This window comes from Microcaecilia unicolor, chromosome 9 (assembly GCF_901765095.1).
Source record: "Microcaecilia unicolor chromosome 9, aMicUni1.1, whole genome shotgun sequence".
NCBI classification, from domain to species: Eukaryota; Metazoa; Chordata; class Amphibia; order Gymnophiona; family Siphonopidae; genus Microcaecilia; species Microcaecilia unicolor.
In genome coordinates this window covers 207,253,618-207,273,670 of record NC_044039.1, presented here as the reverse complement: position 1 = coordinate 207,273,670, position 20,053 = coordinate 207,253,618, and the positions used below count along the sequence as shown (strand labels likewise).

Below are 20,053 nucleotides of genomic sequence, written 5' to 3'. Positions count from 1 at the left end.
CAAAGTAATGCTTTGATGTTTCTGTTATATATACTATCTGCTACCACATTTGCTTATTTCTGATCTGACGAAGAAGGGCAACCTTTGAAAGCTAATCAAGAACTGTATTAAGTTATGTTCAATAAAAAAGGTATCTTATTTTCTTTTCCATGTTTTATTTTGTTTGATTTCTATTGATAACATTTGGCCAATATAAATAGCGGATTTACATACCTTTTTAAAAGGAGCTTCTACAGTGTGCAAACAGGAGAACAAGACTCATTAAAAGCTAGTTTGTTTGCCCCACTTTATCTTGATAAGAACAAGGCAATCCTATTTTTGAGTCAAACTCAACTACACTAGTGACACAGAGATAAACTAAATGGAAACGTTTTGCTCAACAACAAAAAAAAGAGCAGACCACGTAAAAAGTAAAACGATATTATTTCCAAGTCATCAAAACAGCAAACAATATCCTTTAATCGCCCAATACGGCTGCATTTGAAGGCAGCCTGTATGCCACGTTGCTGTGGCTGCTGTAACTGCTGCTTGTAAAAGCAAACTTCTTGCTAGGTTCTAGTGCTGTATTGCATTTACCAGACAGGGAAAATACTGGACTACTTCTGCTGGAAAATTGGTTTAGCCCTTGTAGGGCGAACCATGGTAATGTTGAGCAATTAAAGGGAATTGTTTGCTGTTTTGATGACTTGGAAATAAATAATCATTTTACCTTTTAAATGGTCTGCTCTTTTTTTTTTCTGTTGTTCTGGACCTTGCAGATTGTTTATTTTATTTTTATTACATTTGTACCCTGCACTTTCCCACTCATGGCAGGCTCAATGCGGCTTACATGGGGCAATGGAGGGTTAAGTGACTTGCCCAGAGTCACAAGGAGCTGCCTGTGCCTGAAGTGGGAATCGAACTCAGTTCCTCAGTTCCCCAGGACCAAAGTCCACCACCCTAACCACTCCATGTAGAAGTCGGCCCTTGCAGATCACCAATGTGGCCGCGCAGGCTTCTGCTTCTGTGAGTCTGACGTCCTGCACGTCAGACTCACAGAAACAGAAGCCTGCGCAGCCTTCTACATGGAATGTTGCTAGTGGAATAGCAACATTCCATGTAGAATCTCCAATAGTATCTATTTTATTTTTGTTACATTTGTACCCTGCGCTTTCCCACTCATGGCAGGCTCAATGCGGCTTACATGGGGCAATGGAGGGTTAAGTGACTTGCCCAGAGTCACAAGGAGCTGCCTGTGCCTGAAGTGGGAATCGAACTCAGTTCCTCAGTTCCCCAGGACCAAAGTCCACCACCCTAACCACTAGGCCACTCCTCCACTGTTTGTTTTTTTGGAACACGTTTTGCTGATCCATTACTTCTTCAAAGATCGTATGACAGTACTGCAATCACCACGTCTAAGGTTACAGGTAGCTTTAACTCTCAAGAGGCCAGCTGAACCAATCCTCATTTTGCATGTGTGATTTCCTTAGGGAAAATGAAAACTGTTAAGGCCACGCATACAATGGGGCTTAGCTGTTCCTAATGACTTGGAACCATCTGGTAACCACACCATTTCCCAAGTCTAACCACAGAAAATCTCATTCAAGTTACAGGCCACATAGAAGTGAGTCTATTGCTACAAAAACAAGATGATAGAACTACAAAAAAATAAGTAATAAACTCCATCATTAGATAGAGATAAAGGATCACCTTAATGTTTGCCAAAAATGTCAATTATTTGGCTAAGGATTTTCCCTTCAACCTTGACTCTAAGGCTTAGTTGTTATAGTAGACTACACTGTGCTATGCTTTGTATTTGGTCATTCAAAACAAAAATACACCAACAACCCTGTATTCCACAAATTCCATCTTACAGAGCTATAGAAAAGCATGAACACACAAGCGAAATTTGAAAACAAATCAATGCCCCGTGTTATTCCGTATCTGTCCAATATTTACTTTTCCATACTTCAGCACCTCCAAAGCTACTTTAACAATGTAACTGAGTACATGGCAAAAGTACAGTGCAAATAATCTGAAAATAACAAGCTTAAAGCATGTTTATCCCACAGGAATGTACTTTCTATCTGGGAAGCTTAGTTTTTCTAAACAGGATACCACAAGAAATTAATAATTGACAAGTGTCCATCAAAAGACAGAACAGGATAGTCTTAAATATGGTTAATACATTGCCTAGTTTTGACGGTGTCAACACTTCTCTGGTACAGTGCTTTGTAAGACAGCATTAAGGATGAACCCTCTAAAATGCTACTCTCACAAGTGTCAAATGTAAGCCATCTTGAAAATATTACAAATCAAAATTTGGTGACACACACACAAGAGATTCTGAGGCCTGCTTTATTCACATTTTAAAATTTATCCAGGTTCTCCAAAAATTCAGGTTTTGTGGCTATATGGGTGGTTCTGCTAGTGTCACATGTTTCACGATATTAAGCTGCATTTATATTACAGCAACACTTCAGTTCACAAGACACAAAAGCAGGTTATACTGTCATGCTTTAAGCTGACAAATAGCTCTGTTATGGATGTTCAGAGAATTATGCATTGCTAAGAGAAAAAGAATTTGCTAATATGGTAAAAATAGATTATGGTCGTCATTTTAGAATCAGTTTCATGTGTGGCTCCTAACTGCCACAGACAGAGTCACTCATGCAGTAAGGTTTTCTTGCTGATCTGCATAAGTTCCCAAATTACAGAACTAAATATATTTTTAAAAGAAAATAATTCTGAAATCACTATATATGCAGTTAAAGTATGTCAACAAAGGTGCTTTTTGGAGCATCTGGAGTGTCATATGACTTGAAATCAGTGTTAACCTTTTGGCTAATAGAATCATACTTATTTTAAAGCTTTGATGAGAAAGTGCCAAATTACAAAACAAGCCAAGAAATTATTTTAAATGTGTGACCTGTCTTAAAAGAGGACAAAATAAAGCAACAGTTGACACAAAAAAGCCTTCAGGAAACACATATTTAGAAATTTTTTTTTTTTTTTTTACTAAGTCATTTAAAAAATATACCTAACTACATTCAACTAATCTGTCCTAAACCTCCCTGTAGCACAGCATTTATGATTACAGACACCTGAACAGCAGACAAGTTAAAAGCAAATTATTCCAGGTTAAAAGAGACTCCGTTTCCACTTCCAAACTCCTGCATGTACTTAGCATCTCATTATAATTTAAAAACGGTTGTGGAAAATGGTTAGATTGAGTGTTGCTTATCAAAATTGGTGGATTTATCAATTTGGGTACAAAAAAAAATATAAAATAATGCATTTGGTGGTAGGCCACAGCACAGAACTAATAGTGGCCATCACGGCAGATGTATTCTTAGCACTGAGGTTCAAATCAGAAAATCCCTATCCGCTTCATGAAAATAAAGCACCAAGTGGCCCCATTTTTCTCTGTTCCTTTACAGCACCATTTGCTATGAAATACTTTGAAGAACTAATGTAACATTGTCATTGCCCCACAAGCAGGGTTTATTGAACTGTATCAGAAACTCTAGCATTTGCTCCCCATTATCCAGGGTTTCACCATGGTCTAAAAAATATATATAAATCCAATAAACTCTACCTGTGAGTGTTGAGAGGGAGAGGGAGAGGGAGGGGGAGGGGGAGGGGGAGGGGGAGAGGGAGAGAGTTTGATGGCAAGTTTTCAGCCCATTTCTAACAATGAGGGTAATTTTATAAAAAGTCACCTAGGTGGCGAGGGTAAGTGGGTGCTTATTTTGGTTCTATTTTATAGGAGCATATAGGTGTCTACATGTCTTTATAGAATACTTGCACAAACCCTGCAGGAATTGCAGCAATCCGGGACCCAGGTAAATTTACACCAGCTCGAAAACAGATGGAAACGTGCAACACATGCAATCACACTTATCTTATACAGTACATTTAGAAATTGTGTCTCTGCCCATGCACCACCCAAAATCTGTCCCCAAACATGCCTTTCATCACAGTATCCACATTCTTCTCTCATTGGATGTACTTGTACACACTGGGGGGGGGGGGGGGGGGGGGGGGCTTCTACAAAGTGTCGGTAAGCCCAACGCTGGCTTACCGAACACTAAATCAGGACTACCGCCAGTCCAACGTGGCCACTGGCAGTAGTTTCACCCCGATTGCACACCATTTCGGGAAGAAAAAGACCCCCCCCCCCCCCCAAGAAATGGCTTGAGCGGCGGAAACCCAGCAGTAATCGGGTAATGCCACGCGGTGCCCGCTTAATGCCGGGTTACCGCAGGAGCCACTGCCACCTCAGTGGGTGGCAGTATGGCTTTCCCACCGCATGGCTATGTTTGTCTGGGGCTTTTTACCTGATGCAGTAAAAAGGGTCCTGATGCACGGGAAAAACGGCCCCGTTGCTAGCGCAGGGCCTCCCCCCCCTCCCGAATCATTTTATGTATAAATGCACAAAAATATCTTATAAATTACCCTCCATGAGTTACTGGTTTTTAGTATCTGTAGTATGGGGCAGATATCCATTTATAGAGCTCCGAGAGCCTTCAAAGTCCTCTAAATACTTCTACTTTAAACCCAGATGTTTTAATACTGTGTTGCCAACATATGGCCACAGAATGTAATGCATAACAGAGTGAAAAAGCACCATTCCAAACAACAAATTATACATTAACTGATTCCAGTGCGTGTACCCATAAGACTAGAAAAGTGATCTTATTACACATTCATTCTGGGTTTCAAAATAGTCTTAATAAGCCAGCTTGCATTATTTTGCTCCCTATTGGTAACAAACAAATCCATATAGTTGAAGACAAAAAACAAAACAAAAAAAGCGGCATAAGGTGCTCAAATGAAGGCTGTTCTTCGGGGGTGGGGGGGGGGGGGGGGGAGAAAGGATCAAAAAATTCTGGCAAACTGTTTAGATGAGTCATAAAGCATTAGGAGAAAGCACATGTTCAGTCCTTTTATATGTATATATATACATGCTAAGTGCCTGTGTGACAGAGCACACAAGGGCAGCAGAGCGCTGATCCCACGCGAAGAGTTCTGCTCTTTTGTCATTTCCTCTCGACAGCTTTTGAGTGGCTCTTGCCAGGTTCCAGTGACATGTTCATGGCGGCCTGCAGCATGTCTTCTTCGCTCATGTTTTCACCTACCAAAAATCAGATTAGTATAAAAGCAGAGTGAATGTGTGTAGGGCTTTTATTACCAATGGCACAACCACTGTATTTATCTAATCTTCTGCATATTATCTAAAACCCAAGTAAATGACCACAGCAAAGCAGGATCACCAATATCAGCAGACAAGGACCATTTGAACCACCCAGTCTACCCATTAAAGAATGTGAACATGACATGGCCTTTTTCTGTATGCATATATGCTGATTCTGTGCCAAACAGGATAAGAAACACTACTGCACTAGATATACCCTTAGTAATGCTTACTATAGGGTGGTATTAGCGCAGTGCAAGCTTTCCCTCAGACCCTCTTAAGAATCAACCAATCAACTGCTGCTTTCAAACCATCTTCCTTATTCTCAACACACTCCTTTCTATTGTAATTCCTTCTCGTCATATTTCAATTTATATATTCACACACGTGTTGTATAAAAGGTGAAGAATTATTACAGTCACATCTCTCCTCCTGCTAGTCAGCTCTCGACTGAGGTACATTCATGATTTCTATGGTGCACTAAGACGGCCTAGCTGTGCTCCGATTTACTTCAGTAGCTTTGGAACACTTGCATGCCTAGTGAGAGGAATTTACTACGAGAACACCAAATGATTTTGTTTGTTTAAACTGTCAGAGGTGTTTGCTGGTACTGCTGTTTTAGTGTTCCACAATTCCTAATCGGCACAAAGTGCTACCCTACTTCTAAATGGAGGTGGTAAAAAGGGCCAGGAAGGCCTGTACCTGGATCAATTTCGAGTGCACTTGAACTTGTAGTCGGTTTATCATGTAGGTCTTGCATTTCTTTTTGTAATGACTGTTGCTGCCTAAGGGAAATCAAATTACTGAGATGAATAAGAAGTAAGGATATGTGTACATGGTCTGAATTATCAACGGTTCTTCCCATAGGCATAACCTGGGAGGGCGCCCTGATCAAACTTGGTGTTCTGAGAACTTGAGAAGTCTCTATATTTATTCATACAAAACTGTAACTTGTCCCATCCAATTAACTACATCTCACAGCCCCTCATCAACAGCAAGGCGGTTCTTACTTGCATTTAATAATTTCCAGTTATGTGGTGCAAAACAGCCGGAAGACTATACTCAAGATATAAGACACCACCAGCGATGTATTCATACAAACATTACTACTACTACTAACATTTCTAGAGCGCTACTAGGGTTACACAGTCCCTGTACAGTCCCTGCTCCAAGGAGCTTACAATCTAAAGGACAAAATGTCAAGTTGGGGCAGTCAAGATTTCCTGAATAGAGGTGTAGGTGCCGAAGGCGACATTGACCATCAACTGGTGACATCGAAAACATACACCTCTGTTTGTAAACATTCTGTAATATCTGAAAAAAGAAACTATGCTGTTTGGACGGCTTGTGTACTATAATGTCTTTGCATAATACTTACAGTGATTATATAAAAGGGGTTACAACATGCAAAGAATCCAGTAAGCATCCATAAAATGCAGAGATAGTGAAGGTATGCACCTGTAGCAGGTGTTCTCCGAGAACAGCAGGACATATTACTTCATGTGGGTGACATCATCTGATGGAGCCTAGCATGGATTCTACCCAGCACTCTACTTCTAGAAGCTTCTGGTTGACTCCGACCGCGCACATGTCTTCCCAACTTGCCTCGTTCTCTTGGGACCAGCAGTTGACTTTAAGAAGGTTAGAGAGAACAACTCCTATGGGAGATGGGAGGGTATGTGGCAATATATGTCCTACTGCTCTTGGACAACACCTGCTACAGGTGAGTAACTGCGTTCTCTGAGGACAAGCAAGAAATGGATATTACCACATGTGGGAATCCCTAGCTACCAGGTTCACTGAAAACAACAGACAATAGGAACTTACAACAGGGAAGGCCAATCCAAACCAATTAACTACAATTATGTACAAATGAAGGTGCAGTCTGGAACACAAGAAGTGGGCCTAAGAGGATTGAGTTCGATTCTAGATCCCAACAAATTCTGCAGAACTGTCTGAACAACTATCTGTCACATCGGGAACCTTGCTCAAGGCAGTAATGTGATGTGACTGTATGGACTGAAGACCACCATTGCAACTTTTGCAAATCTCCTCAATGGATACTAACCTCAAGTGGGCTACCAATGCTGCCATGGCTCTAACAATGTGAGCTGTGACATGACCTTCCAGAGTCAGCCCAGCCTAAGAGTAAGTGAAGGAAATGCAATCTGCTAGCCAATTGAATAAAATGTGTTTACCAATGGCTGTCCCTATCCTGTTAAGGTAAAAAGAAACAAGAAGCTGGGTAGACTATCTATAGGCTTTACTACGCTCCAAACAGAAGTTTAAGGCTCGTTTGTATCAGCTACTAGGGCCTGAAACTCGCTAACTCTGCATGTTGAAGTGACTGCTACAACAAATAAAACCTTCCAGGTCAGGAACCTCAGGTGGCAAGTGTTAAGCGATTTTAAAAGAGTTTTCAACAGCTGGGCAAGGATGACATTGAGGTCCCATGACACCAATGGAGATCTGATTGGGGGCTTTGTCAAAAGTAAACCTATTATAAAATGAACAACTAAGGGCTGTATAGAGATGGGATTACATTCCACCCAATGATAGCAAGCACCAACTGCACTGCAGTGAACCATTACGGATTTGGTTTTGAGATGTAGGACAGGAAAAAAAGTGTCTAGGGCCTTGCCCTCACACCAGACAGCAAATCTCTCTTGCACTTAATAACCTCTTACTGGAATCTTTTCTGGAAGCGAGCAGGTATGGGAGACACCTTCATACAGCTGAAGGCTGCAAGTTTTAAAATCTCAACATTCAAGCCATGAGGGCTAGGGATGGGAGGCTGGGATGCATAAGATCCCATGTTCTTGGTGATGAGAGTCAGAAAACAGTCCAGTCTCCTTGGATCTTTGGAGGATAATTCCAGAAGTAGAGGAAACCATATCTACCTGGGCCAGTAGGGCACAATGAGGATCATGGTCCCTCGGTCCTGCTTGAGTTTCAGCAAACGTTTTCCCCAGAAGAGTTAAGGGAGGATACATGTACAGAAGACCTTTCTCCAATAAGGAGAAAGACATTCTACACTAGTCTGCCATATGATTCCAGTCTGGAAATGAACTGAGGGACTTTGTTGTTGAGATGAGTGGAAAACAGATCCACCAAGGGGGTGACCTACACATGGGAAGATCTTTTGGGTAATGCCCATGTTGAGACCATTCATGTGGTTGAATTACCATGCTCAGCCCTGTCTGTCAGACTGTTGCCCTTTCCTGCCAGGTATGTTGCCCTGAGCACCATGCCTTGACTGGAGACCAAGTGCTACATCCTGACACAAGAGGTATGATCTCGTGGCACCTTGCTTGTTGACGCAGTAAATCACAACCTGATTGTCCATTTGAACAAGGATAATTTGGTGCATTGGCCAATCTCTGAAAGCCTTTAGAGCATTCCAAAGGGTCCAAAGCTCCAGGCTGATGTGCAGCTGAGCCTTGTGAACAGATCGGAGGCCCTGAGTATGGAGCTCATCTACATGAGCCAAGCTGTATCTAAGCAGGACTCCAATGAATTTCAATTGCTGAAATGGATGGGACTTTGGATAATTTATAACAGCACCCAAATGTTCATTTTGCGTTGACCCCTGAGCACCTTCCTGAGATGTGCTCTTCACCAGCCAATTATCTAGGTAGGAAAACACATGCACTCCTAGTCTGTGTAGCAATGCAGCAATTACGGCAAGGCACTTTGTGAAGACTCTAGGAGTGGAGGTGAGGCCAAAAGGCAGAATGCAATACTGATAACATTTTTTCCCCAACTCAAAATCCCCAGTCATAGTAACATAGTAGATGACGGCAGAAAAAGACCTGCACGGTCCATCCAGTCTGCCCAAGAAGATAAATTCATATGTGCTACTTTTTTATTTGTACTGTCCTCTTCAGGGCCCAGACTGTATAAATCTGGCCAGCCCTATCCCCGCCTCCCATCTACCAGTCCCACCTCCAGCTCTGGCACAGACTGTATAAGTCTGCCCAGCACTATCCTCGCCTCCCAACTACCAGTCCCACCTCCAGCTCTGGCACAGACCGTATAAGTCTGCACAGCACTATCCCCGCCTCCCAACCACCAGCTCTGCCACCCATTCTAGGCTAAGCTCCTGAGGATCCCTTCCTTCTGCACAGGATTCCTTTATGTTTATCCCACGCATGTTTGAATTCCGTTACCGTTTTCATCTCCACCACCTCCCGCGGGAGGGCATTCCAAGCATCCATCCACCATCCAGTCACATGATGGTAGAGATTATTATAAAGCACAAAATTACTGAGCACATTCAAAAGAATGGATTAATGAGACAAAGCCAACATGTATTTAGTGACGGAAATCTTGCCTCACCAATCTATTACTTTTCTTTGAAGGGGTGAATAAACGTGTGGATAAAGGTGAGTTGGTTGATATTCTATATCTGGATTTTCAAAGTACCTCTTGAAAGATTCCAGAGGAAATTGGAGTCATGGGATAGGAGGTAGTGTCCTATTGTGGATTAAAAAAAACTGGTTAAAAGATAGAAAACAGAGAGTAGGGCTAAATAGCCACTATTCTCAATGGAGAAGGGTAGACAGTGGGGTTTCCCCAGGGGGTCTGTGCTGGGACCGCTGCTTTTTAACATATTTATAAATGATCTAGAGATGGGAGTAACTAGTGAGGTAATTAAATTTGCAGACGACACAAAGTTATTCAAAGTTATTAAATCTCAAGAGGATTGTGAAAAATTACAAGAGGACCTTATGAGACTGGGAGACTGGGCAGCCAAATGGCAGATGATGTTTAATGTGAGCAAGTACAAAGTGATGCATGTGGGAAAGAGGAACCCAAATTATAGCTATGTAATGCAAGGTTCCACATTAGAAGTCACCGACCAGGAAGGGGATCTAGGTGTCATTGCTGATGATACACTGAAACTCTCCACTCAGTGTGCGGCAGTGGCTAAGAAAGCAAATAGAATGTTAAATATTATTAGGAAAGGAATGGAAAACTAAAGTGAAGATGTTATAATGCCTTTGTATTAAAAAACTGGTGCTTTCCAGCAGAACACTTACTGCCGAACAGTCATACTCTTTCTTAGCAACTAATGCTAAAAATTGATTCCTTACGACCAGGTAATTTAAAAAAAAAAAAAAAAAACAACAACATTCTGGTGAGTTCAGTCCCTAATTTGACACACATAACATAGATATTTGATTTGGTTTCAGAAAATGCAGTTTGAATTCTGCATGGATCATATTACTTGTCAAAATAAATCTGTCTTCTCCTTCGCAGCTCTTCTGAAGAAAGCGACTCAGATGCTCCAGTTCCTGATGACTGAGGAATGTTTTGTGATAAAGATTCTGGAAGCTCGCTTCTGGGACCCCCTGAAACGTAAACATTTCATTGTATCAAACTATTCAAGATAAAAACTTAAAATAGTGTTCTCTAAGTAGTTACTGGACACACTGAGGATAATGTAGCATTATAAAATATAAATGTCTGCAGAAAAATTGCAAAATTTCAACATTTAACAATACAAAGATTATAATTACTTTTATATATGCTTTGAAGAATATTAGTATAAGACACTTTTTAAGTTGTCTGGCTGCAGATTCACTTTCAGCATCCTTCCTACCTTGCATACTAAGCTGAATAGCTCTTCGCAGATCTGCTTCTTCATCTTCCATGTCAATTTCCTGCCGACTCAGGGCAAGTGCTTTCTGGAGATTCTCTTCATCTTCATCCAGCATATTGGTCCCATCGTATTGTCGGCTGGCTTCTAATACTTGTTCCAGGTCTACTTTCTGTTCTCTGGGATAGTATATAACAGTCACCTATTTGCTCAACAGTGTCGACCAAGCCTAGAATGTCTGCATCCCATTTTAAAATATGTTCAATACCTGGGATTGTGGCGTTACATTATATGTAAACTGAGGATGTCATCTGATTTTAATCCTGCACTGAGAAAAGTGTCTTAGACTTCTTTCTCTCCACAGAAAAGCACACTGATAAATATTCAGATTATATTACTGATACCATGAGTTTCATTCCATTATCCTGCTGACAAAAACTTAGACAGTGACTTCTGTTTTAAGGTTTAACCAATAAGGAAAAATTATTCTTACCTTATAATTTTCTTCCTTTAGTAAGATATATTTTTCCTTCTTTAGCATCCATACTAGACCAGTCCATTGTTCCCAAAAAGGGTGGGACTAGATGTTTAAGAACAAAAAAAAAAATGTCCTATGTCTTTTACACCTGAAGGGACGAGGAGAAACTAATCCCAAAATTATGAAGAAAAATTGCAAGTAGTAAGCTGGAAACACTACCTTTAATGCAGAGAAAGAAGCGTATCCAATATGAAAGGAAAATTAACTCTTGAAAATAATATAAGGGTTCTCACATATTTAGTGCCAAGAAATGCTCTATTCTGACAAAAGTCTAAATGATAAATATAAGAGCATGGATAGAGAAGAAGACACTGACCCATTTATCAGCAAGCCTGAAGAAAACTAAAAACTATCTGAAGAATAGTAGCAGAAGCCCCATCTCAGAAACACGGTGTCCGGGAGGTAAAAATAAACTGCTGCAACTGAATGGATCCCCAAGATCCTGAAGAGGGAATAAATCCCTTCTGTGACAATAAAAGAGACCAGCCAGGATGGTTAAAGTGAGATTTCTGGTTTATAATAAAACCAACATTCTATAATACTGAGAACCCAAATGAAAAAAACTGAACACATCGGTGGCTATGGTACTAGGTAACAGAGCTAGCTGAATAAAACAACTAATTTGTGAAGCCATAAAACCCAGCTAGTATCTGTGCAGCTTGTGCAATACAGGTAAACTGGTGTAACTGTAGAATAAGTGTGCCATCTAGTCAGGTGACAAGCCGTGGAACAGCTTAGGGAATAATTTGATCCTTAAAGTTCCCAGAATTCCCAAAATCAGCCATAGTTTAGGATGAAAAATGAATATTTTATGCAAAATTTCCTTGTCAGCTATTCTGCACTAGAGTTGCAGAGAAGAATTACCACAAACCTATGGCTCTGCCTAGAAAGCATCAGGAAAAAGGGAGGATTCAATAAAACCAAAACTGCAACCTGCAGCTGAGCATCGATATGTCTGTGTAGACTCAGGCTACACTAAACAAAACATTCCTCAAATGAATTGAGAGAATTAACTGCAGGGCAGAAACTTTTTCATACTCCCAGACACTCCAGAAGGAGGAAAACAGAATGCAGACCTGTAGCTGCTGTCCTAGCTACTCCCATGACCAGCCAGATGTTTGAGGAAACAAACTTAATTTACCTGGACAGCCGCACCCTACAGCCAGTCAGTGCAGCTGTGCTATACAGATGGTTGCTGGAACTGTTACATACAGATGTGTGCTGCTGCTGCTGCTGTATCTGAGCCATTTAGCTGCTGCTGAAGTCATATCATACTGGCTGGGATCTGTTGCAACCATGTCATAGAGCTGGGTGCAGTTGCAGCTATGCCAAAGAGGTGGTTGAAGCCGCAAGTGTGACATACAGCTGAGTACTGCTACAGCTGTGCCACAGAGCTGTTGCTACTGTGCCATAAAGCTGGATTACTGGTGCAGCTGTGCCCTACAACTAGCTGCTGCTGCAGATGTACCATAGAACTGGATGGTGTATGAGTCATAAAGCTGGCTGCCACTATATCTGCTGTACTATCCAGCTAGGAGCTGCTGTAATAATTCCATACAGCTGCCTCCTGCTGCATCTGGGTTAAAAGCTGAGTACTGTGAAGCTGTGACATACATCTGGCTGCTGCAGTTGTGCCTTATAAAATATCTTTAGTGTAGCCATACCTTCAGAAATATAGGTGTGCCATTGCTGCTGGCTGCTGAGCTGTGCCATAGAACTGGCTGCAGCAGCTGTGTAAAGGATGCAAAACAGCCTACTAATGTAGGAGTGCAATACAAGAAAATATTTAGAACAGCAACACCTCTTGACTAACTTGTCACAGTCATAGAATACAGCTGATCAATGGAGCTGTAAGGGTTGGCTTCTCTACTTATGAAAAATAGCTGACTTGTCGAGCTTCGGAATGTAGCTGACATCTGAAGGTGATCCATATAGCTGCTGTGTACAGCTAATAGACCTGTGGCTGTATTCAGATGAATTTTTGAGCTGTGTAGTACCACAGCATAGTCAACTTTAGGATACTGTTGAGGGGTTTTTTTTTTTTGAGCTTGCAGCCCTTGGACTGGATGTGCACTGGGAATTAGAAGAATATTTCCCACTTAGGAAATAACTGATTCATAAGGGAATAAAATATAGGTGATGTCCATACAAATAAGACACAGTGATGACCTTGTGACCCTGAGCAAGTCATTTAACCCTCTACTGTCCTAAGTACAAAAACTTAAGATTGTGAGCCCACAAGGGACAGCAAAAGTACCTGCATATAATATATGTAAAACACTTTGGCTGTACCATAGAAAGGAATTATATCAAATCTATGACCCTGACTCTTTACCTACAACAGAGCTAAATCTATCCAATAGTAAGACTTCCTGCTCTACTGGCACCCAAAACCCAACTAAGTCAGGACCTGGCCAAAAATACCAAGAAGCTGCTGCACAATCCATCCACCATCCACTTGGAGACAGAGAAAAATACTGAACATTTTATGGCTGCATGATACCCTTAAGGGACAACTCACAAAGAACTTTCTTTCTCCGTCTCCATCTGCTGGTTGATGGACATAATCCACTAGTTCTGGACTGGTCTGGTCTGGATGCTAAGGAAACACCAATTTAAAAAAATGATGCTAAAAAAGATGTTTATTAGATAAACCCTTGAAAAGCACTATTGTCCCTACTTCTCTCTTGCCTATCCCTTTGCCTGCCTTTGATTCTCCCTCTGTTTTTGTGCCTTTTCTGTGCTGATAATTCCTTAGCCACATAGGGAAGATAGGCTGGTGGGGAGAGAGACTGGCAGAGCGAGGGCAGGGGAAAATACAATTATATTTTGTTAAGGTAATACATGGTGTTGTGGAAGTGCATGTATGTATCAAACTAAATCAGAAATGTACCCAGAAAGACTAGGACAAACACACTGATCATTTATACCCTTAAATAACACCTATTAGAACCCTTAATCATACCTTACATACAATATATAAAAAGTGGGTACTAGATTAAACAAGATTGTTTACATTTAAAATGTTTGAATATTGTTCTGTAGTATTAACAAAGGCAGTGCTAATGCCATAAAACAGCAGTACCCAACATAATTCACTCAAACACTGCTAGAACAAACCAGGATTCATATTAACAGTTTGAACCTGGACACAGGAAGAAAAAACATAATAAATAAACCATAGTAGTACAAAAAGAGGAAGGAGACATAGGAATAAGACCAGATAAGAAACAGAGCAAAGAAACAGGTCAGATGATAATCTGAGCGATTTAACTTAAGAGTGTTGCCTTCAAGAAAGTTAAAAATTATTTACCTTACCTCTGCCCTTTCGGCTGGTTCACATCTTCTCCTATTAGTCTTGGTCGCTGTACTTGTTTTACTCGAATCATCTGCAGCAGCTGATCTGCCTCACAATCAGGGAGGTCACCCTTAACAACAAATATAGAATAACCTGGGGAAGATACAACCATTTATCTGAAATGTTCAAGTCATAAGATACAGGATAGAGTCATACACCCTAGCAAAGAGATAAATATAAAATGTTAAAGAGATAGTCAACAAATCTCTTTCTACATAAAGCAGTTCATGTCATATAATGCTGCCAACTCTCCGGCTGAGTGCTGTATTTTTTTTTCTTGCAATTTTGAAGCTTGATCCAGTGACAAGTTATTTACTTTATAGACACTCATTGCATTTTTGCATTGAGGGACTTATCCAACAGATTTGTTTTAGAATTTTGGATCTGGAGTTGGATTCTTTTGAATTTTGTGAGTATTTTCACTGCAGGGATGGCGTAGGCTTGGCTGTGTCTATTATAGGGATAGATTTTAATGTGTAATGAGGGATGTTCTAATGTACAATTTTGTTAATAAAGATTTGTGATTTTGTATTTTGAATAGTTATTTGATGTAAATAATTCTAGATTAATAACTATATTGACATTGTTTTAACCCATTTGTGTTTACACTTAATGAATATGCATGAGATAAATCAGCATACAAACATCGTATTAAACAAAGAATTCTGTGTGACCACACAGCGTGGAATTCTTCATCCCCACCCACAGAAACTGCGACAAGAGAAGGTGAATGGCTATGCATTGGACTACATCTTGCTGCTCTGCTGCCCTAGACTCAGCTGTTCATTTCAACTGCATAAGCGTCTATACAGCCCCGTGGATCAAATAAAAGTCAGGCCTAGGATGGCAGAGGTGAGAGTGCACCCAATGCACAGCTTTCGTCTCATCTTGCTGCTGCAATGTAGTTAGGGATCAAGCGGGGGTGAGAGGAAACTGGAGCAAGCAGTGAGTTATAGGAGCGTGGTCACTGAAGTGAGGTAGGGAGCACAGGGAGGTGGCAGCTGCAGCATGAGTCTAACAAGGGTAGGGTACAAAGTAATCACAAACAAAACAACCACAATACAATATTAGACAAAGAATGTCTCAGTATTACATTCTTACTCCAATCTCCTAATTCCTGGGACTCTCCATTTAGGTGCTCCGAATGCTGCATGATTGAAAGTCTACTCTATAATGGCAGCTCAGCTCCCAGATTCCATTACAGAATAACCAGTTATCAGCTCTTCTTACATTTTCATGCTCACAGTTACACTGGCTATAAACCTGGCATAAGTGCAGTTACACAAATGTGGCAGGGATGTGCATAACTTACAGTGTTCTGTATGTTACGTATGTGATATCCCGCCCACTGCCTGCCCATGTGTACACCTCCCCTTGCATTTACACACTATGTCACTTATGTGCACCATTACAGAATAGTGCTTAGGTGCCCTGATAGTACATTTGCAAGTAAACACACTTATACTTTTAAGTGCTAGTATTCTATAATTTTGCACTTGCTAGGGCTGCATAAATGTGGACATCAGGGTTGGGTCAAGGGATAGTGGTGCCCTGAGCCAACTTTTGTTTTTGTGCCCCCCCCCCCTCCCTATCACACTGGTGCCTGCTTGCCCATCCACATTACCTCCCTTCCAGCCAGCTTCTGCCAGTCACTTGCATAAACCTGATTCACTCCAGGAGTTCCAGGGGGGCAAAAGGGGGGTGTAAGGGGATCAAGGGTGATCCTCATTTGCTCCTTATATGGCAGCTTGAACCATAGTGGTAGTATTAAGACTACTGCTATAGGTCGGTAGAGCCAAATTGAAGAATGCAGCCACAAGGCCAGCAGCAAGTGGGGATCACTTCTGCCCCCATAGACACCCTCCCCCCCCCCCCCCCCCCCGGGACTCCTTCCATATCATCCTTTACACTATTCCAGAAGTTGTGTGATGTCCCAAAGCAAACCCCTACTGAGGGTGGGCCCCTTGGACTGGCACTACTGCCTGCAGGACCGAGCCACCATATCCACCCTGTAATGCCTGACAAAGTAATGGAGGGACAACCAGATCACTGCCCTCCAAATCTCAGTTGACGAAAGAGACACTGCCTCTGCCCAAGATGTAGCAACTCGTCTCGTAGAGTGCACCCTTAGTGCAGCTGATGGCTGCCTTCCTGCCAGAATATAGGCCATAGAAATGGCCTCCCTCATCCATCATGCGATTGAGGGTTTAGACCCTGTTTCTGCCTACTGAAGAGCAAAAAGAGGTGATCCGTTCTCCTAAACTCATTAGTGACCTCAAGATAACTGAGAAAAGATCTCCGCATATCCAGTAGCCTCAGGGACAAAAACTGCTCCCCACAATCCTCCCTCCGAAACGAGGGGAGGTCCACTGACTGGTTAATGTGAAATACCGAGACTACCTTACGCAGAAAGGATGGAAATGCCGTAATGAAACCCCCGTCTCTGAAAAACAGAGAAAGGAATCCCAGCATGACAGGGTGTGCAACTCCTAAACATATCGTGCTGAGGTAATGGACACAAGAAAAACAAACCAACAGTCTTCAATCTGAGCTCCTTTAGGGAAGCTCGTTTCAAAGAAAGTCTTCAGCAATGCATGAAGAACTAGGTAAGATTCAAGTCTGGGCAAACCAAACGGGAGACCGAAAACGGCTTACCCCTTTCAAAAAGTGTACAATGTTCAGGTGCACTGTCAAAGACGAGTATCACAATCTGCCCCGAAAACACCACCTGCACCTTCAGCGACCCCAGCACCAAACCTGACCCAGCGAGGCAGAAAAGGGAGAAATTGCTCTGTCCGCATATTCACTCTCAAACACCCTCCAAACCCTAGCATAGGCCACCAAAGTAGAGCGCTTCCAAGCCTGCAGAAGTGTCATAATCACAGGGTTCACATAACCTTTGCGCCTCAAACCCACTCATGACCAAAGGGTTTTAAATCCTCCATTAAAACTGGCCCCTGACACAGTAACCCCTCGAACACGAGGAAAGGGAAGAAATCACTCATTCAGAAGGCGAATGAAATCCGCATACTATGGGTGCCTTGGCCGGTCTGGAGCCACCAGGATAACCTGGCTGGGATGAGATGCAATTCTCAGGACAACATAGCCCACGAGGGAAGACAAAGAAGCTATCAATTGGCCATAGCAAGAGAAGAGCATCAAGTCCTTGTGAACTCCCTCCTATGGTTGAAGAAGTTGGCCACCTTGGCATTGCTTCTGGAGGCTATCAGGTCACTGAGATGGGAGACCCCAGCAATGAGCTGGAAGGCTTCCTTGGACAACTCAATCCTCTGGAACCAAAGAGTTCCTACTAAGAAATTCCCTTGCACATTCAAAGATCCCGCAATGTGGACTACCAACAGGCAAAGCAAGTGTCGTTCTGCCCAGTGCATCAATAGCGTGGCCTCTGCGACAGCTGCAAATGCTTCCCTGCTTGCTGACATAGGCCCCTGCCATGGCGTTGTCGGAAAACACTCGGACCAGGAATGACCTCAGGAAGGGAGCGAATGCCTCCAGGGCACAGTGAATTGACCTGAGTTTCAGGAGATTGATGAGCCAAGATACCTCTGACTGAGATCATGTGCCCTGAGCTAGATGACCGATTTAGTGTACTCCCCACCTGGACAGGCTGGCGTCCGTCGCCACTATCTCCCAACGCAGGACTAGGAAGGGGACACCCTTGGCCAGGTTCCTCTCTGACAACTACCACTGCATGCTTCAGCAGGCTGCCGGCATCCAGGGAATCGAACAATGCAGTCCTTGGAGATCAATGGCTGAGCAGCGATTGCTGAAGTGGGCGCCACTGTCACAGACCTCAATATTTAAGCAAATTCCCAAGTCCGAGGCCTGCCATGATGCAGAAGAACCTGCACCTGGTGGATCCGTTTCTCCCATCTGCACTGGGTGAGGAAGATCTCCTGCCTAGTGTTGAAATGCACCCCAAGATACTCCAACAACTGAGAGGGAACCAGCTGCTCTTCTTGAAATTGATCACCGAGCCCAACAATTGAAGGAGACGGATCACCGTAGCTATTGCAGACCTCACAGTTACAGTTAGTTTGTTTATAGACCACCGTTCCCATAAATAAAGTATAAATATAGTACAAGATTCTAGAACACAATAGTCTAGGAAGTAACATAATGTAAATACAAATAATACTTAAACCTTAAACAGTGTCACATAATAACAGTGATAAACATAAAACTAACTATAATCAGATTATTTGTCACAAATCTGAACAATAGCGTCTTCAGACCTTCCTTAAAACATGGTATAGTTAGTAATATTCTAAGATTATCTGGTAAGAATTTCCAAAATGTTGCAGCTTGAAAAGCAAACAAACAATAAAACCTCTTGCGGTAATACCTTTAGGACTCGGGAGATCAATAATGCCGATTTCCGGAAGTTATATAAATAACTTGCCAATGTATAGTGCACAAGACTGATCATATATAATGGAACATGTCCAAATGTAATTTTCCATAGCAAACAGTCCATCTTAAAAAATACTCTCGCCTCAACAGTCAACCAGTGATTCCTAATAAAGTAGGAGTAATTCTATCTGTTTTATGCAGACAGAATATTAGGCGTAAAGCCACATTTTGAACTGTTTGAATTTTTCTTAATATTCTGGTAAACCCAAATAGATTATGTTACAATAGTCAAGTTTGCTAAGAATCAACGCCTGCACCACTAACAAACAAATCTGTTAGATATTTACAAATTACTCAATTTTCTCACTGTGTAAAAAGCACTCCTATGCTGGCACAGGATGAGGCCCAAATGAGCCAATCGTCGAGATATGGATGAATTCGTATCCCCTGACATCTCAGGTAGGCCATGACCACCACCATAACCTTGGAACATGTCCACAGAGTTGTGGCGCGACCAAAAGCCATCGCCTTGAACTGACTTGGCAGCCCAGCACCGCAAACCTCAGAAACCGTTGGCAAGAAGGCCAAATGAGGATATGAAAGTACGCCTCCTTGAGGTCCAGCACAGTCAGTTGCGCCGAAGTTATCACAGATTGCAAGGTCTCCATGCGAAAGTCGAAACTCTCAGGCACGGCTTCAGACTCTCAAGGTCCAACACTAGACGAAAGGTACCCTCCTTTTGGGAACTACAAAGTAAAATAGAGTACCTTTCCCTGTCTCCGCTCCTCATGAGGGACTGGAAACACTGCATCCAGGACAAGACGACTCCATGGTTGTCTGAACCACCAATGCTTTGTCGCCCTTTCGAAAGGGAGACTCCAAGAAGAGAAGTGTGACCGGGAGGGAGAATTCTAGTTGTAGCCTTCTCTGAGACTATCAAAGACTCACTGGTCTGACATAATGGAGGCCCATTCCTCCATGAAATGACCTCCCACTGGCAATGGA

General features: G+C 42.1%; 1 protein-coding gene across 1 annotated transcript in view; it reads right to left on the bottom strand.

Annotated features, from left to right (window-relative positions):
- Positions 1-2,979: 2,979 nt before the first annotated feature.
- Positions 2,980-20,053, bottom strand: part of ATXN3 (ataxin 3) — a 60,383-nt gene continuing 43,309 nt past the window's right edge. The window contains 5 exon segments of the mRNA XM_030214208.1: positions 2,980-5,116; positions 5,879-5,961; positions 10,407-10,530; positions 10,782-10,957; positions 14,635-14,767. Of these exon segments, the coding sequence (XP_030070068.1) occupies positions 5,022-5,116; positions 5,879-5,961; positions 10,407-10,530; positions 10,782-10,957; positions 14,635-14,767 (611 nt within the window). The 3' untranslated portion in view covers positions 2,980-5,021.